The sequence below is a fragment of the Danio rerio genome, chromosome 8, assembly GCF_049306965.1.
Source record: "Danio rerio strain Tuebingen ecotype United States chromosome 8, GRCz12tu, whole genome shotgun sequence".
In the NCBI taxonomy this organism is placed as follows: domain Eukaryota; kingdom Metazoa; phylum Chordata; class Actinopteri; order Cypriniformes; family Danionidae; genus Danio; species Danio rerio.
The window spans coordinates 12746244-12772831 of NC_133183.1; the positions used below are offsets into that span (position 1 = coordinate 12746244).

A 26588-nucleotide genomic window follows, 5' to 3' on the forward strand; every position below is an offset into this window, starting at 1 on the left:
AGATTTACCTCAGGAGGTTTGAAAATACAGGTTTCACTTTATTTTGACGGTCCCTTTAACGCATTTTGTAGTTAATTTAAGTAACATTGCATCTGCAGGCCAGCTAATTAATTCTTATTAGATTATATGAAGACCAGTAAATTGGGGTTAGTGTAAGTTGACATGTACTTGCAAAGTTTCTTAGTTAAATGTGTTGAAGGCGCTGTATTAGCAGATATTAAGCAGTCTACTAATACTAATAGTGAGAATTGATTTTTATGTAGTTGCAATTTAGTCAACAGAATTTTAAAATGTTCTTTCATTATACATCAGCCCTACCTCCACCTCTTGTCAGAAAGATAATGCTTCTAAAATGTACTTTTTAGTTTGAGCTACAGATAACTAAACTCATTGACTACTTAAAGCTCAACTTTAATACAAAATACTGCATTATACACTGGTAAGTGCTTCTGCTCGATGCACAAACATTACGTATTTATTTATTTAACCATTTGATGCACAAGCAATATGCAATCTTTTTATATCCTCCTGAGAACCAAATAAATTGTTTATCTTTTTTCTTTTTGTTTTTTCCCCCTGAAATTTCCTACATTCTTTGGGTTAAAAAAATCTACAATTTAGAAACTTTACATTTTTATTTTTTATTTTTAATTTTACAGCATGTCCACTGTAGTGGACCACAGGACCGTTTTAGTTCAAAATGACCACCAAACTCAGACATCAACACTGTACAGAATATGACTGTAAAAGGATATTAATCCAATAATAATGTAACAAAAACTAAACAAAAACCATTGAAATTCCTGAAACAGTTTAGTCTTATTCAACTTTTAAAAACAAGTTAAAGAAATGGCTAAAAGCAAATCCAGTTTGTAATCATGTGTAATTCTTTTGTCTAACATTTTAAGAAATTTTTATTACTTGTTTTTATCCCTTTGTCATAAGTAACTTTACTGTTTTGTGTATGTGATGTTTTTTTTATTTATTAGGCTGCCTTTTAAAATCTGGCAAGGGGAAACGGATGAAAATTAGCCCTTGTGGCTAACTCTGGCTTATTTACAGTTTTACTGTTTATTAATGGGCATTGTCCCTGTAAATAAAATAAATTCAAATGCTGACAGAGAGTTGAACTCAAAAAAAAAGAAAAACAAACTCAATATAAAATGATTTAAAACTGATTGTCTTTCTTTAATTGTCAGATTCTAAATCAGTCTCCCTCAACTATCTTATAAATAATCTTAGATTCAGTTTTGCCCCCTACAACATGCAGTCATTAAGTACATTAAGATGGTCCTGGTGTCCACTATAGTGGACATTTAAAAAAGGATGATATTTTGAAATACAAACAAGTTAACAGGTTTGAAAGCTAAATGTATTGCTCCTGACACTTTAATAAACAAATATATATGTAAAAATAATAGTAAAAAAACATTTAAAAAGCTAAATTTTACATGCCTCTCTCCTTCACATAAAATGTGATTTTTTTGTATGTCGGCCATGTTGGATGCAGTGTAAGAAGTGGTTCCTTGCATGCCAGCCAATCAAATGACATATCACTAGAAAGCCCAGTATGTCCTCTGAACAGTGCAACAGGACTTGACAGAGTAGCTCTAAAAAATTCATGAAAACACAATGTCCACTACAGAGGACACAGGTCAATGGGCGGGGTCTCAGGAGGATAAAGCACAAAATGGGTCCAAAATAAACAATATTCATTCAGTTATTTTAACAATAGCTGAGTGTATCTTTGCTAAATCTGAATATAACATTTTTTTTATTTCATTACTTTATCAATTCCTTAATTTCTTATCGGTTTTCCACATATGGGGAAAACAAAAACTCCTCTATAATTCTTTGATATTTGTCATTTTGCAAGTATTGTATAGTTCAAAAGTAAAAATGAAACATTGACTCTTGAATAACGAGTAATGAAAATTATTTCTTGCAAAGATGGAACATAAAAACTCAACCGGGTCACTTTAGACCTATTTTGTGCATCAAAGGGTTAAAATAACCGTTCAATTTCTGCAGCTTTGTCCACTGGACATTTATGGCAAGATCTGAATCTCTGGCTCCACCACATCCCAAACTGTACTGCAATCTGGTTGTAGAGAACTCACTGCATGTGCAAGAAACCAATTGGAGAGGATTCAACCTTTAGAAGATTTTCTTTTGAGAAGTAGCATCACAAGATGGTTTAAGCAGGCTATAGTCATAATAGAATGGACATGGTCAGCAATAACACTCACTCACCACTGTGGAGTTGAAATAACTCTCAGCTGATGCTAAAGGGAGCCAAGAAAATCTTTCACCAGATTACATCACAGCTGAACCATTGATACAAGACCAAATTCTCATCCTACCTCCAAATATTGAAGCAGAGTTTCATCCACACAGACAACTGTTTTCCAGTCCTTTGTTGTCAAGTCTTGGTGATCCAATGCATATTGTAGCCTCAGTCTGCTGTTCTTATCTTTCAAGAGAAGGTTTTTTTTCTGCTGCTGCTGATATAACCATTGAGTTGTTGTGCATTCAGAAATGATCCTCTGCAGAACCAGTTTGACCATTCTCCTCTGACATCAACAAGGCATTTCTAGACCTGAAACTTTTGTTTGTTCATTAAAATCCCACAGGTGAATTGGGTAAGCTAAATTGTCCGTTGTGTGTGTGTGTGTGAATGGATGTTTCCCAGAGATGGGTTGCAGCTGGAAGGGCATCTGCTGCATAAAAACGTGCTGGATAAGTTGGTGGTTCATTCCACTGTGGCGACCCTAGATTACTTAAGGGACTAAGCCGAAATGAATAAATTAATTAAAATCCCAGAGGATCAACTGTTTCTGAAACGCAGACCAGACTGCAAGGCAGCAAAAACCATGCCATGTTCAAGGTCACTTAGACTATCTGTGTCGACACATATGGACTGTTAAGACAATGTTTTTGGTTCTTCTTTTGGATCTTCTTAACAACATCTACATCTATAAATGCACAGAGTTGCTGCCATGTGATTGGCTGATTTGATATTTGCATTAACACACTGAATTGAGTAGATGTACCTAATAAAGTGGCCTTTGAAAGATGCTCTGCTTGCATTTTAACATGAGACAAAAAGCTGGAATTGTTGCCGATCAATTTTTGTCAAGCGCTGTTAGACTCTTCAGTCAAATGTTGTATTTTTTAAAAACAATAATCTGTGCATGTAAATAAACAGGTTTTAAGTAAAACAACACATAAAATCACAACCTTAGATTAACCAAAATACACCACAGGCAAAACTGAAATCTTAAACCGGTTCTTTAGGAGAAACAGTTGTGTAGCTGTGAAATGAGGCAGGTTTGTACTTGCTTTGCTGATGTAACGGCACAGCCAGCATAACTCTGTACTAGGATTTTCTTTACAGAATGAAAAGAGTGTCAAGTCAAAATAATGATTTAAATAGGTCAGTTACATTTGCCTAATTATCTGCAGGCTGTTAACAACAACATCAATGCACTGAATCTGAGAAAGAAAAAACACAACAAAAATAATGGTCTCGTCTAATTTATGTAAAAATAAATCTTATATAAACTGTAGGAAAGTATATAGTAGTTGTGATTTCTTTTCCATCCAGTAATGCTTAACTCTTTTTAAACAGCAGCAAGTCAGAATATATCAAACACAGTGTGGAACTATTACAGACTTTTACAAAATAGTGTAAACCAGACCAACAAATGAACTTATAATCATATTGTGAAATATAACAAATCAGGATCTTTTATCTGCATTTAAATCTTGTTAGAGAAACAAATGTATAGTAATTATACAGAAGTTCCAGTCATATCTCACAAATGACTCAATAAATTTGAAGTTTTAAGTTTGTACACAGATGCAATGTGAAAACACTCTACAAATAAACAACACAATGGATGCAACAGCTAAAACAATACTGAATGTTTTCACAAAGCAGAAAGATGAACAACAATGAATACTAAATCAGGTCATTTATTAGAGTTTCAGTCAATTTCATCTATAAAAAGCTAAGTTAGGTTAAAACTTTCTAAAATATTTCCATGACCTACATTTACACTTTTAGTTTATTACAAACAGTAAAGCTCTCACTGGAAAGCTTATCGATTGTGAGAAATTACATGTGCGTTGAAGATATATGGTTAAATATTTACGATAAACAATAAATTATTTTTTCTGAACAAAAGTGTACTTACCAATGGTAAGAAATGTGATTTGATTAAAAAACAACAACATAATTCATGACACAGAACAGGTATCATTTGAAAGGATGCGTGTGAATGTGTAAATGTTCATGCTTAAAATCCCATTGGTACCAAAAGCTTCACTTGGTGTTTCTGCAATGCAAAAGAACAGAGGATAAGAGTTATTCAATTCAATTTAAATTTATTTGTGTAGCACTTTTTATAATGATTATTCTTTCGAAGCTGTTTTACAAAAGGTGCAGTTTTACTTTATTACTTTATTACTGTATTACTTTACAATCAAATTAACTTAAAGTTACAATCAGATACAAGTTATTATCAGTGGTGTAAAGTAATAAATTACAAATACTCAAACTACTGTAATTTTTCAATACTGTAGTTTTTCTCAAAAATGTTAATTTACAAAGAAGTTTTAAAAACGCAACTTTTACTTTCTCTTGAGAACGGTTTTAGGGCATTATCTGTACTTTTACTCCACTACTTTCCTTCAACTTGCAGTCACTATTTTTTCTTGGCTATGGTGATTAGAAAAATCTGTCCTGCGAGTCCAAACAAATCGCATATGGAAGATAAATCGCATTATAATGAACCATCTCAAGACATGGGTGATTTATAATAGCAGCAAACTGGTTGGAAGCATTAAAAGTGTCCATAAAAATCTTTATACGCATTGACCCAGAGACTGTTTAGATGCATGTCACTGATGAGAAGGATTTTTTTTTTTTTATCAAAATGGCCTCAAACTCCCAGCAGGCACAAGATGTCAACATTACGGCAGTGGGGGCATTGCATTTTGTTCAGAAATAAAAATCGGGTTGAGGTCAGAAGCAACGTCAGGCCAACAATGTTAATATCCAACCTAAAAGCAACCAAATATCAACGTCTAATGATGTGACAGCTTGACGTTGTGTGGACGAAACCACTCTGAAGTCTATCAGATGTTGGATTTAGGTTGCCACAACCTGACAAATAAATGTCAGTATCTGATGTCAATATGACTTTGGTTTAAGATGTTGGCTTGACGTTGGATTTTGGTCACTTTCGAACGCAACCTAAATTCAACCAAATATCAACATCATTTGATGTTGTGATTAGGCATCAAAATAACGTCCTTAGACGATGGCTAGACATTGAACTTTGGTCACCTGACATAAACCTAAATCTAACCTAATATTAACATCGCATGATGTTGTTTATCTGCTGGGCAATGACTAAATGCACTACAGAATGTTCCGTTTACACACATCCACAAATTAGATATTTACTTAAAATTTATTAAAAATAAAAACCTGAGAAATCACATTTACATAAGTATTCACAGCCTTTGCTCAATACTTTGTTGATGCACCTTTGGCAGCAATTACAGACTCAAGTGTAATACTCATTACTACTCTTGAGTACTTTTAAAGGTCTACTTTTTACTCTTACTTTTTACTTTAAGTGATCTTTACAACAGATACTTTTACTTTACTTGCACTACATTTTTTTAGGCAGGTAATAGTACTTTAACTATGGTAATGAGAGACAATAGTGGAAATTTTACAACAATTCAAAGAATAAATATTTTGAATGAAACCTGCTTTCCATTAAGTCTCTAATTTTATTTCAGTTTCATTCTACATATTGATCTACATTGGCTGACCTTAATGTCTGAAGTTTAATGTAAATGATCTATAACTATCTTTCAGCAGCATGTTTGAGTCGTAGATTTTGTACAGCTATTTTAAACGGATCACATGGTTTTGGTTGTCTTGGGGATTAGTTGGATTAGTTGGTTACAAAATGTAACCTTTATGAAATGAGTTACTCTGTATATCCCTAGTTGGATTGATCCAGTCTATCTATAACTGCACTGAAGGTTAATACTTGATGTAATGTAATGTAACATTAAATATTATTACATCATTACTTTGTACAAGTAGATGAATAGAAATATACACTATTTGACAAAATTCTTGTTGCCTATTCACGTTTTGGAACAACAAATCATAATAACTTGACTTCTAGTTGATCATTTGGTATCAGAAGTGGCTTATTTGAAAGGCAAAGGCCTCTAGATTACACTTATTTTACTAAATAATATTAAAAACTTATTAATAAAGTCATCTGGAATGGCAAAGGATTAATGCAGGACTCCCATAGTTCATCAAGATTCTTTGGATTCATCTTTAATGCCTCCCCCTACATCTTGCATCTCCCTACACCCCAGACATGCTCAATAATGTTCATGTCTGATGACTGGGCTGGCTAATACTGGAGCACCTTGACATTCTTTGCTTTCAGGAACTATGATGTGGAGGATGAATTATGAGGAGCGTTATCCTGCTGAAGAATTTGCCCTCTGCTGTGGTTTGTAATGTAATGGCCAGCAAAAATATCTTGATGCCTCAGGCTGTTGATGTTGCCATTCACTCTGCAGATCTCTCGCACACCCCCATTCTGAATGTAACCCCAAACCATGATTTTTCCTTCACCAAACTTGACTGATTTCTATGAGATTCTTGGGTCCATGAGGGTTCTGATAGGTCTACTGCAGTATTTGTGATGATTGGGATGCAGTTCAACAGATTAATCTGAAAAATCTACCTTCTGCCACTTTTCCAAATGATCAACTGCTGTAGAGGTCAAGTTATTATTTGTTGCTCTTAAAACTGGTATCAACGACAAGACTTTTGTCAGGTAGTGTAAGACTAAAACATTCTCAAGAGGAGTCATATTTAATATGGTGGTATAGACTATGTATAGGAATTTTACAGTATTACTAGAATCAGTGTTGTGTTACTTGGGTAAAAAAAAATAATGAATTGCTAATTAAATCACAGTTTTCTAATTTCCATGTCTGAAAAGTAACTTAACTGATACTCAATATAAACTCCTTATAATACTCAATGTATATAGACAACAAAAAATGATTAATTCCAGCAATTTGAGTAAAATGGGCCTTTTAGCTTTACGAAAAAATAATACTTAAAAAAAACACAAAATGTTTGAAAAGTAATGATAATATATTTTAAATATACAACATAATTGTCAGAAAAAAATGTCAGAAGGGAAAAAAGAAAATTGTTCTTAAAAAAAGGATAAGATGTAATAATTAAAGACAGAATTATTAGCCCCCCTTTGATTTTTTTCCTTTTTAAATATTTCCCAAATTAGGTTTAACAGAGCAAGGAAAGTTTTTACAGTATGTTTAATAATATTTTTTCTTCTGGAGAAAGTCTTATTTGATTTTTTTGCCAAGAATAAAAGCAGTTTTTAAATAATAAAAAAACAAAAACATTTTAAGGTCAAAATTATTAGCCGCTTTAAGCTATACTTTTTTCAATAGTCTACAGAACAAATCGTCTTTGTACAATAACTTGCCTAATTACCTAGTAACCTAATTAACCTAGTTAAGCCTTTAAATGTCCCTTTAAGCTGTATAGAAGTGTCTTGAAAAATATCTAGTCAAATATTATTTACTGTCATCATTGCAAAGATAAAATAAATCAGTTATTAGAAATGAGTTATTAAAACTATTATGTTTAGAAATGTGTTGAAAAAAATTTTCTCTCTAACAGAAATTGGGGAAAAAATAAACAGGGGAGCTGATAATTCTGACTTCAACAGCATACACACACTAATACTCTGCTTCTCTAAATTTGTCATACATGGTCATGAATAAGCTCTTAATCAATTCTTTGTTTCCTAAGCATGTGCAATCATCTTGATAAATGTTTTTTTTAGTAGAAAAATATAATTAATCTGCAAAATAATGTCTAAAAAATACAATTGATGTGCTTCACTGAACTGATTTATATTTTAAGTCAAGTAAACTGTAAATGAATTACTTAAAAATGAAAAGCAATGCCGTACTTTGTTGCCAGATTTGTAATTTGATTATAGTAACAAGTTACTTTACTAACACACAACACTGACCAGAATGACTTCTGAATTTTGATTTTGATAAAGGGCATGCAGTGATTTATTGCTTTAATCACCGGTTTGTTTTGTAAGAAATAATTTGAAGGTCGTATGCTGCCTTAATGTAACATGATTTCATAACCTTCAGGTTAAGCCCCTGAGCGCAGCTAAAGATCAGTTTGTCTGATAATGTTATCAGTGCCAAATCTAGAAAGGAACCAGGAACCAAGAACTGACATAAAACTTTAAATAACTGAACAAGTTTTCACTAGTTTTTTCCAGCTGCATCTGCAGTGAATATGACAAAACCAGTTACATTTTTATAAGTGCTGTTAAAATCAAAGCTTGCTTTTATAGTACAGATTATGATTAGTTTGTTTAGAAGAACTTTTAAACCTATTAATGACTCAATTAAACTGAATGCAATAAGATTTTATTTATTGAAAACCATGTAGACTTTTTAGTTAAAAACACAAGTTAAACTCACCTGTAATGAACACTGGAAACCGTACAGAGGCGTTTTGAATCTGGAGACGAGTCAGACAGAAGAAGTAGTCCGGTCGTTCCCGTGATATTACATCACAGTCGTGATAGGGCAAGACCTCGATTACGCCAGCTTTCTGACAAAAATCAATGAACTGTTGCTTCTTGTTTGCCTCAGGACTGGACCTGTTGGAGAGAGTTTGATTGTGGAAGATTGTCAGACTAACATTTCAAATGTGAGTGGAGCGAGAAATATCCTGTGCCAAAAACTAAATACGCAGTTACTACCAAAAGCAGATATTCTTTAAAGAGATTATATGCAAGAGTTTTTATGTAATAACCAACTTTAATCTCTACTGCGTGAATAACTTGAAGGAATTACTCGAGGAGTAAAGCTTGTTAACAAAATTTCATGTTGGCTTGACAAAACTGCAAGAATGCTAACATGATTTATGATGATGTTAATATATTTGTAAAAAGTTAGCATATTAGCATCAGTTGACGTACTACGAATTCATATTTTGATACATATAGCATGATCATTTTGCTAGTATGATATTAGCGTTAATTAACATGGTACTAGAATGGATTAACTTGTAACTAGTTTGAATTAACTTGTTTGCACGTTTCTAGCATTAATTAACATGTTGCTACCATTTTTAGCATTAATACGTAGCTAACAAGCCCACCCTTATTTCACTATGCCATTCCTGTTCAAATATATGACTGGTTAAGTATATGATAAGATTGCTTAAATGGTCAAAATGGTTGCTTGGTCATAGCTAGGTAGTGGAATTAACACCATTTACAGGTTGAATGCTAATCTGTGGCTACACGTGTTGCTTATAACAAAAACGTTTCTAAATTCCACAGAGTTTTAAAGGTATGAAATGAAGCTAGTTTTGTTTCAGTCACAGGTAAACTCTTACCTTGCGCTTTCCCGAAGCCTGCGGCTGTCCCTATAGTGCAGAAACCATTTCCATTTGCCTTGCTTGTCTAACTCCTCCAGGATGCCCACAAGTTTCTTCATGTCATCTTCATATAAAATTGACAAAAATTATTTCCAATAAAAATGTCATGAAGTTCAATTTCAATAAAACAGCATGCATAAATTGTGTAGACACGTGATCAGTACCTAGAGTGAGTGCGTTAAGAGCCAGTTCATCACACATTATAAAGCCTCCTTTAGCAAAAAGCTCTTGGTGAGTGCAGTTCACCACGTCATCAGGTCGGTCGATGCCAGCAAATAGAACACTGGGCGATTTCTTCAGTTCCAGTAAATGAGGGACCTGGTTAAATAAATTGACAGAATGCAATTATAAATGAATAAAACTTATTACTCATATAAAAGGTCTTTGCACACTTTCGTATGTGTTTTTTTTGGTATTCATATGCAAAAAATTTGTCAGGTACAAAAACCATGCACACGGAGTCTGGTGCGTATTCAATTAAATTCACCTTTATTTGTATAGCGCTTTTACAATATAGATTGTGTCAAAGCAGCTTCACATAGAAATAGAAGTAAATTGAAACAGTGTAGTACAGTTTTCAGTGTTTAAGTTCAGATTAGCTCAGCTCAGTGTGGTTTAATAATCACTACTAAGAGTCCAAACACTGAAGAGCAAATCCATCAATGCATAGCTCTACAGATCCCGAACCATGCAAGCCAGTGGCGAGAAAAAAGAACTTCACCACTAGGCGAAAGTGAAGAATTAAAAAAACATAGAGAGAAACCAGGTTCTGTTTGGCACGACCATTTCTCCACTGGCCAAACGTCTTGTGCAGAGCTGCAGTCTAGGCTGGAGAATGCTGGTCCTCAGCGAAGACTAGTATTAATGAATCCATTACGAAAAAATGCAAAACATTTAAGAGGGGTCTGGCTGCAGACTTGGTGCAGTGCAATCTGAGCTGCATCCAATGCTTTTTAACGTGCTCACCTAACCCCACCCCTAACCCTACCTATCACAGTGACATCACTCACTCCATTGAGTGCATTGTGTCTGACATTGCATCGCTGAGTGATGCAATCTCAGCTTGCATCATAAAGGCTGCATCCAGATATTATTGAAACATTTCAGAGTCATTTCAAGCAGTAATGCTTCTCTCTCTCGTCCAAAAGAAAAAGAAAGAGGAATTTGCTACATATTGTGTTCATCTAATACTAGAAGAAGAGTTCTCCTCCTTATCAAAGAGCTGCGCTGGATTACCCTCAGATGCAAAGTTTATTTCATAAAATCAGTGGAATTTTTGATACATTGCTTGTGAAACACTTTTACGTATGTAAACAAACCCGAAACAGAGACTAGCAGTAGAGTAGCCTACCTATTGGCATTTTAATAGGTTGCGACCGTGATGAAGTATCGGAGCAATGGGCCGAAGCGGACCATGAGGTGATTATAATGTACGTCAAATAAACTCTATCCCAACTGAACTGTCAAAACACCCCACAAAGTGATTTTTCAAGTGTGAAAAATGAAAAATATTGAACAGTTTGAATTTTTTTTATGACAGACGAAAGCTCTGGAGTCAGTGTGCCAATACGATTAACACAACGAGAGGTCGAAATTATTTTTTACTTTGCAAAAATTATGGAAAAAAAATTCAGAGTCAGTGCATAAAAAGATCTAAGGGTGCTTTCACACTAGCACTTTTGGTCTGCACCTGGGTTCATTTGACATTAAAGTACACTACATTTAGCTAGTGTGAACAGAATAGGGTCTTCTGAACTCAGGACTATCAAACTTGGGTTTGGTTCAGGCAATTCAACCAAGTGGAAAGCACCCTGAAAAGTCCATATAGAAACAGATTTAAATTTTCATAAACATTCTAGCGACTACTACAATAAACAGTCTAATAAATAATGAATTGCCAATGTCAGTTAGGAGGATATGTCATCAGTATAGTTTACAATAATTCTTTTAAGTATGGAGTGTCAAGTGGCCCCAGTGAGCTATATAGCCATTGTGGATCATTATATAAAAATTGTCTTGTTGAATTTATAGCATTTATTTGTGTTTTGTTTTACTTAATAAGCCAAAATACAATATGAAACTTGTCAGTTGTTGACTGTCAGTTATGAGTTTTGCTCATTCACTCACCTCACATATGTGTTCTGCAATGTCCTCATTCCTCAGTATAATGAGAAGAGGTTGATCCTCACCATCGAGGTTGAAGTTGTCTGGCTCAACTGGCATATGGCCCTCACTCTCCATCAGGTTCTACCAATCATACACATTTTTATTAAAATCTTTGCCATTAAGTACACCACTTTATATTTATGCATACACGTTCTTACCTTGGTTTCTTCAAAGAAAGTATCTGTTGACGTTCCATGAATATAGAATCTGTATTTTTTCTTGGATGCCTGCCTCACAACAGACTTCAGATTCTCTTGAGGACTGTCAAAAACATCTTTCTTGATTCGACCAGAAGATCGAGGATGTTGGCCAGTGCGCTCTCGATTGTATTTCCTCTTGAGTGCCTTGGTTGGAGGTGGAAGATTCTTCCCACTGCAGACTTCTTTCATCCTGGACTTGTAAGCAACAGCACATTGCTCTGTTATTTCAGAAATGCCTGCAAACTCCTCGATATTGGCTTTTCCACAGAACAGTTTTTGGAAATGTGGTTTGCTGGTTTTTACAGACTCCCTCATCCCTTTCCTTTCGGACAAGTCCACGTTCAGTTTAAAATCCGAAAGAAAAGGTTGTGCTTTAAGTTCATCAGTGCTTTCATTTTCACTGAGATTTGAAAATTGAACAGTCATGCCACACGATTCAGGATTTGTCCGACAACGTGGTGTGGAAATAATAGGGCTCTTACTATCCTTAAGAACCTGATTCATTTGATCAGAGAAGATGAGGTACTCGCAATCAACCGTAGACCGGGTCCCATCAGCCATACTCTGTTGTTCTTGCCAACGATTAAAAGAGTCTTCGAAAGTTTTATTTGAACTACTTCCACTGACGGCAGCAAAAGATGGTTTGGCTGTGGGAGAGTTACTGAATGTTACGCGGTATCCTTTCCTATCTAAAACGGTGACAATGGATGAGGGTGGGACATCAAATTTGTTATCCCTTTCACATGCATCTAATAGCTGATTGGAAGTTGCCTCCCTTCTGAAATACGCCCGCCAGTCAAATTGTTGCTTACTGGAAGATGGTTGAGAACTAACGGTGATTCTATTTGGCACTGATCGATGAGTTTCAGAGCTTGAAGTTTTTCTGATGCTGTAGTCCACAAAACTATTGGAAGTGTCATCATCGTCCCATTCAGAATGTCGACGAAATTCACTCTTTCTAGACTTTTTCTTTTTTGCATAGTCAGTAGTACAAGTAACCTTTATTGGATATTTGGGCTCGATTTTGTAGTTTGGCTCCCAACAATACTCATCCATCTCCTTCCTTGCTCGCTTTTTGTGCTTATAAAAATACTCGCTTTCAGATGCAATTTGCTGTGAACAAGTGGGTGGCTCATAGTCACCACTAAAGTCGCTTTCACGTGGATGAACAACTGGTTCCTCTGTTTGGTAATCATACCATTGTAAACCTTCATCAGTTCCATGGTAATAGTCATAATAATCATCTACGTTATCATGACCATAAAATAGTTCTGAATCATTTTGAGATGCACCCTGTCGGAAGTCATATTTCTTGTTATCTTTTTCATGGTAGTTGGGACAGAGTTTGTGTCTTAACTGGAAAGAGTCCTCACTGGACGAATCCTCAGTAGTTGAATCAGATTTATCTTTAAAGGCCTCTGCTTCTGGGCATTTGCTCATCTTCCACCTTGGTTCATCATGATGGGTTTCTTCATAATGTCCCATCAGATCAGAAAATGGCTTAGGGGTAGAAACACAAGTTTGGGAGCTTTCAAGACTTTCAAGTGGCAACACATCATTGTGATGAGCTACAGTTTTGTCAGGAAAGCACAGTTTTCTGTCCAGATCTTCTACCCTCAACTCTTTGTTTACTTCTGGATAACATATTTCAGGAATTTCATCTTGAGTAGGAGTAGAGCACATGCTGTTTATCTCCAATTCTGAAGGTTTGTCATTCTTCGAATCTTGAGGAGCAAACATTTCAATAGTAGATTCAGTCACTGTTTTGGGGAGAGATACACCAATTTTGGGAGACAAACGCTGAATGGATTGTGTCTCAATCTTCTCAACAAGTGTATCCTCCTCCCTTCTGGCTTCAGATACATCTTGTTGGCCTACCTCCTCTTCGTCCTCTGTTTCTGATAGAATAAGATCTAATTTAGTGGTTTCAACAGCACTTGTTTGTTTTGAATCATACTGACAAGTGTCAAGAACATCATTTGAGGCCACTAAATTCTGCTCAAGGATTTTGAAATCATGTTGGTCTTTTATTAATCTAAAAGGATCAATAGTAGAATCTGAGGTTTGTTTACCTTGAACAGGCATGGGTTGATCCTCATCTGAGCATGAATCATTAGCAAATTCTTGAAGGATATTATATTCAAGGCTTGCCTCCTCTGGTGTCATAGGTTGCTTTTTACTCTTTTGCATCTTCATATCATTATTGCTACTCATATCACAATCATTCTCATTACTGAATTCCATATCAAGACTGTTTGTGTCATCATTCAGATGCAAAATAAACCCATCTGGATGTTCTCCCATTGCTGTGAATGTCTCATGTTCAGTATCACTGCCATTCAGTTTAGCCCTTTCCTTTGACTTTATCTTATCTTCTTGCATCATTTCCTCACCTGTATAACCTTCTTTCTTTTCTACATGCTCTTCAGTATCATTCTCGCCAAGCACATGAGATGATGTGTTAACTGCATTTGACTGAACTTTCAGAACAAGATATTCTTGGTCATTAGAAATATTATTATCATTAGTCCCATCTGATGAAGCATCTTTCAGCTCATCAATCGCAGTAGTGGGATCTTTCAGATTATGCAAAGGTTTAAGATCTTCCTTTGCATTAGAAGTTTTCTTATGCTCTTCAATGATAATCTCATGTGTTGAACCGTCTTTCAGATCTCCATTCGCATTAGAAGTTTCCTTATGCTCTTCAACAGTAATCTTATGTGTTGAGGCATCTTTCAGGTCATCATCCGTATTTGTGTGATCATTCTGCTCATGCACAAGCTTAAGATCTTCCCTTGCACTAGCAGTCTCATTATGCTCTTCAGCTCCGGTCTCATCTGATGAAACATCTCTTTGCTCGTCAGCATGGTCAACAGCATTTGTGCTCTCTGTCAAATGCTCTTCAACACTTGTCTCATTTGATGAAGCAACTTTCTGGTTATCCTCTGTATTTGCGCGATCATTCTGATCAAGTACAGGTTTAAGATCTTCCTTTGCACTAGAAGTCTCGTTATGCTCTTCAACTCTTGTCTCATCTGATGAAATATCACTCAACTCATCAACATTTGTGTAATCTAGCTCATCATTTGCATCTGATGTCTCATTATGCTCTTCAATGCTTGTCTCAAGTGTTGAAGCATCTCTCGGGTCATCAACCTTATATGCATAAACTTTGAGATCTTGTGCAGCCTCTTTATGCTTTGTAGCACTAGTCTGAATTTGGTTAGGCATTTCAGAAGTCATGTTTTCCACAATCGTCAGAGGTTCATTCAGGATATCTTCATCAGAGACCTTTTCAATCTCTGCAGTTGCAGATGGACTCTGTTTTTGTAAAGAAACAGAGGCTGTGTCTCCAGTTTTAAATTCTGAAGTCTTGTCAAGATTTCCGTCAGCCATATTTTTTGGGCAACCTTCTTTCATTCCATGTGATCTAAAAATCCCTTTACTGTCTGAACTGTCAGACACATCTTTCTTTTGCTGTGTTGCATGGTCAGTTTTGTTATTTAAACTTAAATCAAAATGTTTCTGTCCCAAAATCAGCCGACTTGGACTTGAGAATTCTGCCGGTTTAAGTACTTGATGGAACACACAGATTTTTTTAGGATCCGAAGTGGATGCTTTGTTATTTGAAACGCTTCTGATCTTTGGCAGATGTATCCGGACACCTATTCTCATATTTGATGCTTGATCACACAACTGGGTGTACGCACTGTTTCCTTCCATAATCTGAGAATAGGAGTGGTCAGTGGCGATATCATTTTCTTCATCAGTGTCCGTGTCACTGTCAGGCACTGACTTTTCCTGTGGCGTGTCAACAGCCGATCTGTAATTCTGTAACATAATAAATCAAAATCAACATCAAATTGCACAGTCATGCTGAAAAAAATAACTGAGAATAGCACAGAACAGTTTATATATTGTGAACAGTGTAACAAAAATTGTACAATACAGTTACCATCAAGGCTTCAACTTGACTTGGGGAGCCACTTGTCCCAGCAGATGAATGCTTTGTTGGCGTTTCATGTTTTTTAGATGATATTCCCACAGGCTCTGATGCGGTGTCCTTTGTTCTGCTTTGATCTGAGATTGAACAGGGAGTCACGGGCTCACCATTTTTCACAGATAGATCTAAAACCCCTGATGACAGATGTGCAGGCTTGGGCGAGCCTTCTTTCGTGTTTAACTCAACATTGAGCAATGACACCGCACTCTGAATGGCATTTTTATCCAGATGGACCTTTTCTATATCCTTCCCCTTTGGAAGTATAGTACTATTTTCAAGGTGAAATAATCTGGAAGTGGATTTACTATAGAAAAGACCAATCCACATGTGAAAAATGAGATGAACATCCTCAAAGGTGTCTTCAATATTGAAGTTCCATTTCCTGTAAACATTAAGAAAAAGAAATTTGGAAATTCAAATGCTGAATGTGTAATTATTGATTATGATGACTGGAATGGTTACCACAAAACTGTAATTAAGGGAAACTTAAATCAATCACCACAAAAACTGCTGTAGAAGGTCAAAACCTTTTCTTATATTTAGCATATTAGCATATTTCAAGTATGTGTGCAAAATCTTTGGGTTTTTCATTTAACAGCCACTACCTACTAGAGTAATTATTTATTAATACTATTAGGGATGCTCATAATAACTGATTTACCATTAACCAAAAGAGTGTTAATTAATGTTATAAGTTAAATGATTAAAAAAGTATTATACATTTTTTATATTGGCTGCATAAATGTGCAACACATATTTGTTAACTCGTGAGATGGTAACACATGCAACCACACGTGCCTACAGACATATTTTGCCAAAGAAGCAAAATGAAAGAAGAATACTGCTGGTCACAGTTTGACACAGACAAGTTGATGCCAAAGCAGTGCTGATGCTGATTGCCTCTGTCCTGGATCTGCATCATAAACATCATAAATGTATTTGCACAATTGAAGAAAAGAGGCCGCAAGACAACACTTTCTGAAATGTGCACTGCTTTGGAAACATGCCAGCCACAAGTCAGATTGTCAGGACTTTCTCTCTATCAGAGCGCGCTCCGGAACTGTTCATAAAAACAACAAATAGGCTATAGTTGTGATGATTTAGTGTACAACCAGCAAACCAACCTCTTTTCCATTTGGAAAATTACAGTTAATAATAGTTCTTATAAAATATCCGGTCACACTTTATTTTGATGGTCCGTTTGTCGAATTAAGTTACATTGCATCTACATGCCGACTAATTCTCATTAGATTATGCTGTAAGTAGACTTAGATTGCAGTTTAGTATAAGTTGACATTAACTTGCAAAGTTTTTATAGTCAGTTAAATGTCTGCTGTAGGAGCATGTCAACAGATATTAAGCAGACAGTCTACTAATACCCAAATAGACCATCAAAATAAAGTTTTACCAGATATTTATTTTTAAAATAGCCTATATTATCTACGAATCAAACAAATTCAAAGATTTTCTTGATTTTTGCATAATGATAACTCCGAACGAAACTGAGGCTTTCATTTTATAGCTTATAAAACTTTAAATTATTGCAATTATTGCAAATTATTGCAATTTCATATGTAAAAAAAAAACAAATACAAAACTGTTAAATGCTTTAGTAACCTATACTTTCATAGTCAACATAAGTGCATTGTCATTATCTTTCATCACAGACAGCGCGCACATATACCATGGGTAAGAGGAAATAAAAGCATGCAAGCTCCAAGGTAAAACCAGACGCTCAAGAAATAATCTTTAAAATAATGACTTCTATTAAAAATGTTAACAGAGGTTTATGATATAAAAATAACAGCGGAGCATTAATTAAATGCATATTTTCTGTGGAGCGATCGATTTGAGGTAGCCTGCTATTTTTATTTGATGAAGAAAAATGGAGATTTGATGGGAAAAAAAAGCCTTTGCCGGATCATACAAAAATGATTCAGTCAGTGTTGTTGTTTTGTAATCTAAATTTGTCATTTAAATAAAAAAATCTAGGGCTGAACTATTTTTTTTCTTTTTATTTATTTGAATCAGTTTTTCTATGCTGTTGGAAACACTGCAGGTGCAAGAAGATGTTCTGTTGTTAATATGTTCGCATGTTAAAATAAATCATTATTTTAAATTAAGTAATATTTAATGTGTCAGACACGAAACAGACATGTCAACTATTATTCCTTTTTAATAAATTATTATTTAATATTAAGTTAACGGCTGTTAGTTGGCAAAATTAACTGAAATAAGCATGCCTAAATACTATAATTTCTATTTACAAACTAACAAATTAACTTACAAACTTACGAGATTAATAAATCGGTCAGTTATATTAATAGGAAATATAAATATATTTACAAGAAGGACAAGTGATGCTTACCCATGAAGTGCTCGTGAGACAGTTTTGTCTAGACTGTCATTGGTGAACTTGCTGTCATATTTAAAATCATACGCTTCTTTCCAAGTCCTCATCACTTCAATCTTTCCCTCTTTTTCAATGATGCATCTGTTGCGTAAAATTTTTGGTCGTCTAGTTTTTGTCTTGAAGACCGATGGCACTGGCTTATTTGGAGAAATCAGATGCTTCCACTCCGTTTTGCCTCTGTCCTCTTGATGAAATGGAACCACACAATCTTTGGGCATGTTAAGAAGAAGCCCACTTTTCAATGAAAGTGGTGATTCTACACATCCAGATAGCGAAGAAACTTGAGATGACGGACCTGACAGCGAAGAGGTGGACTGTGAGTAAGAATGCTCTTTTGAGATTTCCAAAATTAGTTCCCCAGTCGCTAACAGACTTTCTGGAAAAGGAGACCTGGGGGGTAACTTAAACCTGGCAGATGGACAACGAAGCAGAGCATGAAGGACTGACTCAGGGGAGCCACTAGCCTTGACTACATCAATGGCTTCCAGGCCAGTTTTGGCTTCTAGGTTTGTTAACATTTTATCATTACTTGAACCAAGAGCCAAGTCAGCCAGTAAACTCAGAGCATCTGAGGGCAGAGATGGACCTGTGCTCAGTCTCTCTGTGCTGGCTTTGCCATCAATGCTAATTCTTCTCCTTCCCACCCTATCCCCAATAAGCGATGATATGAGCTGCTGTTCAGTGTGTTTAGCTATTTCAAAAGATGCTGATGGGTCAAAATTGAGGGACCCTGTAAGAAATAGACAAAGACAAAGCATAAACAGAGAGGCACAAGAAAGAGGAAGTACACATTGACAGCTGTCTTTAGAAGCAGAAGAGCAAGCACACGAGAGACAAAAAGATGGAAAGGGAACTTGTGGGGCCAATTTTAAAACACCAGCTTAATCGTGTCAAACTGGTCACATAATTCACAGTGGACTAAAATTTAATAGTGTGGGCAAATATAGACTAAACTAATGTTTGCAGGCAAAGAGTGTTAAGAAATGGACAGAGTATGTCAACAATTTCTTACCATTTTCTTTTTGGGTCTTGGAAATAAGACCTCTCCAAGACACTGCTTGTTTGGTTAAGTCCACAGTTTTCATTGGCGTATGTTGTGCCTCATCATTCCTGGGTTGTGACATTTTGTTTTTCAACTTATTCTTGGCAATATCATACAGCAGACCCCCGGCAGAGTTCAACTTTTGCCTTTTTGATTCTGGGTTATCTGCTTCAGACTTTGCACCATCGCTGGGGGAAGTAGATTTCACCTGGTTTCCCCTTCGGAGTACAGTTTTTAATTTGCTTATAGATATTGCACTGTACACAGTGTGTTTTGTTTTCTTCTTGTTTTTGTCAGGGGAGGAAACTTTAGGATCCGAGTCCTTGGATTGTTCAGAAACATTGGGAGGACTGGAAGTAGCATCTTCTTGAACAGCAACTGGATTGTCTTTATTTGTTTGTTGGAGGCCTATGGTCTCATTTGACGTAGTATTCATAGATTTTTCTGGAAATGGATTTTGACGTTTGTCAAGTTCTAATGGGTTGTTTTGGTGAAGTTTTCTCAAAATCTTTAATGCTGACAAGAGAGCACTTGGCATTTCAGTTGAAGGGCTGTCCTTTGGGTCTTCATCATCATTGACCACTGGATCTTTAGAGGGCAATTCTACCTTCTCAGATGAGGGAGATTCTTCTTTACTTTCCACCATTTCTATGGACTTGTTCTCCACAGGAGAAACTGTTTTAGATTTTGTGTCACTTTCATCTTGCATTTTATCATTTTGCCTCTTATTTGCAGACTTTCCGTCAACATCTGAACCGTGTGGAACAAAGACTCTGCCACAGTTTGTGATTATGGTCTTTAGACCATATCGTTCCCTCAAGTTACATCCTTCCATCTTCCTCTTTGGAACACTAGGCAGACTTCTCTTTGTGTCATCATGGTGAGGGTCTGCTATAGACTCATTTTCATTCTTTGCAGTATTTGATCTTAAAGAACGTTTCAGAGTGGCATCAGGACTCCACAATCTTTTACGCCTTGGAAGAGACCGCCAGTTGTTTTTTGAAAGACTTGTCTCATCTTTTATACTCTGATCACTTGCTGATTCAGTTGACACATTTAATAAAGAATCCTGGTTCTTGTCCTGTCTGGCTTTACTGATATTTTGTTTAACAAAATCTTTCTTGTATCCTTTCCCGCTCCTAGTCGAATGTGGTCTCTGATTGGTGTCATCAGCGTGCAGAGTCTCAGTCTGAGTCTTGCCTTTTGTAGGGACTTCAGTGGAGTTCACTGGCAAAACGAAAGGTGAAGTTGAGGTTTGTAAAGCAAGCTTTTTTTGAATCTGTAAAGTTTTCCAATGAATTTTGCACTTCTTACCTTTACGCACTGAAAAGGGTCTGCGATTTACTCTCTTTTTAGGATCAGCCACTGTTTTCTCTGTTTGTTTATTATCTTCCATCCCCCCATCTACAGCAGTATCACCTTCTGCTGCAGATGTATTTAATGGTGTAGTGCTATTCTGGATGGGAGTCTTTTTTGTAGACAAATCTACACAAACTCCATCAGTATCTCCTTTATTACTGCCTTTAGATATTTTCTCAACATTGGTGTCAATACTTACAGAATTGTCTGTAGGGACATCGCCCAATTTGGGTGACACTGTGGAAGTTGGATACTCTAACACAATGTCGGCTGTAACTACAGCCGTTCCCAATTTCCCAAGCCTCTCTGAAACAGCAGGTTGAAGTTGTTCTGTAGACGAATGAGCGTGCTCATCTTTTTCTCTATCAAGTTTATTAATGGTCCTGTCAGAGGCGTCACTGGTAGCCTCTGTTAGTTTTGTCACCTCCGTTTCAATGAAGGCATCAGTCTGTGGCATCTCCTCAGGTGATGATATATAGTAATAAACATCATCATCATGATCATCTCCACGCTGCTTTCGACCTGTAGTGAGCAACTCCAATGCCCTCACTACAGGAATCGTAAAGCCACAAGGCTCATCAAAATATGATTTTAATCGAGTGCCAGTTTCCTTTGTCCATTTAGGCGATATTAGAGTAAAACCACCAGGCACATCATATTGGTCTGGAAACATACTGGCTTCCCTGGTGGGAATGTCCAATGGTTCTGTGTGAAAAAGTGTACCATAGTCTTGTAAATGCTTTTCTAAAGGAGCCTGAGAAGTCCCATGCTGGTTTTGAGTAGATTTTTCCATCTCCATTTCTGCATAGTTGAGTGCTGGAATGACTTGCATTATTTCTGTTGACACCTTAGTGTTTTGCAAACCAGTCTTGGTATCTAAACACACACACATATACAAAAAAAAATAGTCTGTAACGATAAAGAAAGTACACAGATTTTTTTAAAGGAAACTCAATTACTATTTCTTGTTACCTTTTGGTACAGTTCTTGAGTCTGGGAAAATAAACATGCCTTGAAGTGCTTCTGCTTTACCCGACTTTGCATCTAGAAACAAAAGAAATTTACGTTTTACAAAATCAACAGTAATACCATTTTAAGCCATTTTGGTTTCAGATGCTTATTTTTTTCAATCAAGATGTGCAAAGTGTACCGTGAGACAAACCAAACTAACCAGTTTCAATGTGAATCTCCAATTACAAACTTAGAGATTAGGCAAAAAACAAAACAAAGGTGCAACACTACATATTTAATGTCTGTAGTGATGGATTGAAGTCGTGAACTCAAATTAATAAAGCGTTAGAATTGGAGTTGTGTTTTCCTTAGACAACACGTTACCTTCAAAAGAGAAAAGGTGTGAAGAGTGTAGCAAAATAAGGAACCCAGAATCTTCCAGTGGTATTACAAGAGCCTGGTGAAGAGAAAATAACATGAGACAAGTTTGTTTGTTTGGAGATTTATTCTGTGGTCTTGTCCGATGACGTATTTTCCTCTTTCCCATATTTACCATGTCTTTTTCCTTTAGCTCTTGGGCTATTTGGGCAAGATCATTTTTCGCCTTAGAGGACACAACGTCATACAAGTTGAAACATCTGCCACCTATGCAAACTGTGAGGAGATGAAAGAAACCAAATTACAGTTTCGCCCAAGCTTTTGTTTACAGTTTATGCACTAATGTTGAAATGTAGTACACACCTTCACCCACAATGCAAGTTTCAAAGATTTCTCGCGGCAAGGTCCTCTTGAGTTCAGACACACCAATTGCATGGTCAATTTTAACTGTCTTGGGGCTGAAATTACAGTGCTTTTTTAATTTTGTAGTTTACAAGTAAACGTACAGTGCTTCAGAATGAATCTAAACTTTAGGAGCAATATCAAAAGACATCTGGTTTACAATATCAAAAAAAAAAGAGAGATTCAAAATGTATCCTTGAAAAACTCACAGTTTTGTAGGAAACCAAGCTCCGCTTGTGGACTGAAGGCCAACATCATAAACATTGGATTCAATCTTAAATTGGCCAATCCATGGCTTGTAATGAAACACTACAAAACAAGATACAGTCTGGTATTAACATACTCCTAGGTGTCATTTACACAAATATTGTAGAAATTAGTTTTATCAACCTACAAAAATGATTTTTCATTTTTAGTTTGAAAACAATCATGATCTGTTTTAGCATAAATGGAGACCGACTTCCAAAATAAGGCATGTGGCTATCCACAACGGCTCTCTCATTAGTGGTTGTTGCTAAATCAGATATGGTTGTATCTGGAAGTTAACAAAAGTTATTTACATTATTTATTAAATTTCCCATTAATTGTTTTTTTGTCTACCCCCAAAAACCTGTAGTGACCTAAAAACAGTAGTTGTACTAAGTATTATTTATGTTATTTATAAAATTACTCAATCAATTTTTTTTTAACGTGTACCTCTACTCTAACGTCACAGTACTGTAAAAATATGAATTATTGTTATACAGTTGTAGCGGTATTTGGCTGAAAAATGGGTTGAGGAGTAGAAGTAGAAAACCCCATTACATTTTTTCAAATAATTCAATATAACAAAAAAAAATTCTACAAATGCATGATTTAATCAAATGTTCAATCAAGCAAATTAATATATTAATAAAAGAGAAAAAAAATAAAAGCAAACCAGCTTAAACTTTAGCACATTTTAGTTCAACCCATAAACCAAACAAACTTAAATGCCATAAAAAAAAACACTGCTATATTGATGTGCATATCATACTTCCGGCCAGCCGGGCCTCCTATCTAGACTTTACCCTGATTAGTCCTCTAGACTATTGATTATCATTGCCTGGTTCATCAAGCTCCTCGCATATGACCAATATCTAATGGATAGGTGATAAGTCCAGATGGCAGGAAAATAATTGCATTCTCTCTGAGGGTGAATGGTAATGTCATTAAGCAACCAAGAAAAAGAAAAGTGCGCACATCTAGGATTTTAAAAGGCAGGTGCCCGATTAAAAATGAACACAGTATTGTTTGCAGGAGTGATGTATAGAGCTTGACTGTTTCTTGAGTTTTCCAATTGTCTTGTTTAACCTGATGAAGATCATGTAGGTTTAAATGTTGTTACATAAAAAAAATTCAGAGCTAAAGTGGCAGTGAGCAGATTTTCTTTTTGACCTTTTGCCACTCTGAATGGTAATGTATCATGTGTTTTACACTATACAGTGTAGATAGAGATTGTTTAAAAAAAAAAAAAAAACACCTTAAATGACTATTTACAACATACTGAATATTGTTATAAACAATGAATAGTCAAAGTTTGAAGCCCAATTCAATGAACTAAAAATCTGTAATTCTTACCTGTTTTGTCTTGGCTTGAAAAAGCAAACAAACAAAGAAAACAGAACTTTAGTAATCAAAATCCCCATTAGCATATGTAAAAATGTTCATAAAAATGTGTATATTATTGGCAAAAAAACTATATTAAATGTCTGAACCTCTTTTGCTCCAACTCTGTAGAGGTGCTCATCTTCCCATAAGAAAATGCTACAATGGCAAAAGGACACGCATGTCTCGGACAGGCTTCTGTTTTACTGCTTCCCTTACAGATCTCATAAAAGTAGTACTGCAAGACAAACCAGCCTTGTTAGATATACAGTTAGATAATAAGAAAGAGAGGAAACCGTTTTGAGAACTCTATCACCTGTGTTCGCTCAAACGCCAAGAAAGAACTGGTAGTTGAAGATACTGCACCAAGCTGCTCTGATACATGGCAGTCAAAGCCAGGTGTTGGAGGAGTGAAATTCTGGGTGTAGTTGTCTTTGACCTCTTTCACTTTGCCCTGATGATTACCAACACAAGAAATGATGTTTGCATGTGGTGCATTTAGAGAGAAAATCAGCACAAACACTACAAAAATGCTTTTCGTACTTATGTAGTTTATGCTAGTTTAAAAAAAAAATCTTAAATCAAGCAGCAAAATATATTTTTGTTTTCAAAATGAAGTGAGTTTTTCATAAAGATGAATTAATTAATCAGCCAATAGGGTAATTAAAACAATCTTGTCTTCGTTTTGAAATAATTTTATTATTATTATTATTATTTTATCCACTGGCGTATTGTTTAGCTAAATTTAAGGAAATACTCACCTAATTTTGCCTTATTTTATTCTGAAAACAATGCAACGTTTTTACTTGTCTAGAAAATGCTTCTTGATTTAAGAATGTTTAGATATTTGAACAAAAAAAAAGGCATTTCTTTGCAATGAAAAACTGCAATGGAAGAACAACAATCAATTTCACACCAAATTATCAAAAGTGTACCTTGGTGAGCTTCAAAAGCACTATGTAGCCAGTCTTGCCATCATACCACCGCTTCAGGTCAAGGCAGTCAGAGTATTTTGAAATGTAGACACCTAATTTAGAGGTAATTATCAGAATTATAATGTAATATTCACCTTAGCCAACCACAGAAAACAACTCCATTATGATAAACTCACTGCTTAACACCCTGTTTAACACCTACATTTCTTAAGAACCACACAGTAATTCTACACAATTAGACTCTGTTCATTACCTACATTTCTTAAGAAACACAGTGATTCTAAACAATTAGACCCTGTTCATGACCTACATTTCTTAAGAAACACGCAATTACTCTATACAATTAAGACATTAAAGTCTCACCTTAGAAACATTTAGGTCCAAATATTTCTGATTTAAATGTTCAAAATAAAACGTGATGTATAAACTGTAAACATTAACATTTTAAAAAAGCTTTTTTGTTACAAAATCAAATCAAACCTCACAACATGTTGCAGAAGTTTCAGGTGTAACTCTGAGAAACTCTAGGAAATGTTATGAATAGCACACACAGGCTGTAACAGACCAACAAAAAACAGGAAAAACTCGTTTTTCTGCATTTATGGATTGGAAAAAGGTGCACCAGGAGTTCTAAGAATTGTCTGATTGCCACAACATGTTCCTCTAGTGAGAGTTTAATCTTTAGTTCTGATAATTATTAAACCATAGTCCTCACATAGCCAGGCTTTTGAAAGAAAGAAAATGTGGTCCAGATTGCAGTAAAAAAAAAAGAAATTCATATCTTCTAGTACAAACCAATGACTCAGATGCCTTAAACAACAATCATTCTCCAAAGATTTGTTGCTATTAAAAGGTATAGTTTACCCAAAACTGTCAAATCTGTTATCATTTAATCAAACTTCACTAGTCGCAAACCTGTTCGAGTTTCTTTTTCTGTTGAACACAAATGAAGATATTTTAAAAAATGTTGAATAATTCCATAGAAGTATACATAGTTACTTCCATAGTTTTTGTTTTTCCCTACTATGAAAGTCAATGGTTGCAGGTTTCTAACATTTGTCAAAATATATTCTTCATGTTTAACAGAAAAAAGGAACTCAAACCGGTTTTACAAGTAAAGGTTGAGTAAATAGTGAGAAAATCTTTTTTAATTTGTGAACTATCCCTTTAATTGAGAATAAAAAGTGTGTTAAATACAGCACTGTAACTATGGCTCTTTTTTTCTTCAGACTGGTGTACATAATGTGTACACACTTTCTCCTAAACCTGTTGTATTTAACCACAAAATCAGATTTCAGCATATCTTGAGCCACTTTAAGCCCTGACAACGCATCAACATTTCTGAAATACAAAACATTCCCAGTCATTTCAGGCCTTTTTAGACTCAATCATATTCAAACTTTAATACATAAACTTCATCCTGTCCACCTAAAAATGAATCAACTTAAAACGTAAATACTAGGACCACAACACACAGTCAACGTCACATAAACTTTACTCTTTGGTTATTTACTCTTATTTACTCTACTGTAGCCAAGATAGAAGCTG

The 26588-nt window shown here is 35.4% G+C and overlaps 1 protein-coding gene across 4 annotated transcripts in view; it reads right to left on the minus strand.

Annotated features, from left to right (window-relative positions):
- Positions 1 to 3521: 3521 nt before the first annotated feature.
- tasor2 (transcription activation suppressor family member 2) overlaps positions 3522 to 26588 on the minus strand; it is a 28123-nt gene continuing 5056 nt past the window's right edge. Inside the window, exons 5-24 of one of the 4 annotated variants that reach the window (XM_073910091.1) lie at positions 25041 to 25132; positions 24422 to 24559; positions 24216 to 24343; positions 24079 to 24092; positions 22689 to 22788; positions 22441 to 22535; positions 22253 to 22353; positions 22084 to 22156; positions 21721 to 21792; positions 20704 to 21624; positions 19360 to 20616; positions 18303 to 18642; positions 15887 to 16316; positions 14004 to 15762; positions 11890 to 13829; positions 11693 to 11812; positions 9730 to 9883; positions 9524 to 9629; positions 8599 to 8780; positions 3522 to 4340 (exon numbers count right to left, since the gene is read on the minus strand). In XM_073910091.1, the coding sequence (XP_073766192.1) occupies positions 4243 to 4340; positions 8599 to 8780; positions 9524 to 9629; positions 9730 to 9883; positions 11693 to 11812; positions 11890 to 13829; positions 14004 to 15762; positions 15887 to 16316; positions 18303 to 18642; positions 19360 to 20616; positions 20704 to 21624; positions 21721 to 21792; positions 22084 to 22156; positions 22253 to 22353; positions 22441 to 22535; positions 22689 to 22788; positions 24079 to 24092; positions 24216 to 24343; positions 24422 to 24559; positions 25041 to 25132 (8120 nt within the window). In that variant the 3' untranslated portion in view covers positions 3522 to 4242. Of the gene's footprint in view, positions 4341 to 8598; positions 8781 to 9523; positions 9630 to 9729; positions 9884 to 11692; positions 11813 to 11889; positions 15763 to 15886; positions 16317 to 18302; positions 19078 to 19359; positions 20617 to 20703; positions 21625 to 21720; positions 21793 to 22083; positions 22157 to 22252; positions 22354 to 22440; positions 22536 to 22688; positions 22789 to 24078; positions 24093 to 24215; positions 24344 to 24421; positions 24560 to 25040; positions 25133 to 26588 lie in introns of all 4 variants that reach the window. The other 3 variants (XM_009303786.4, XM_005166734.5, XM_009303785.4) reach the window with 3 other exon arrangements.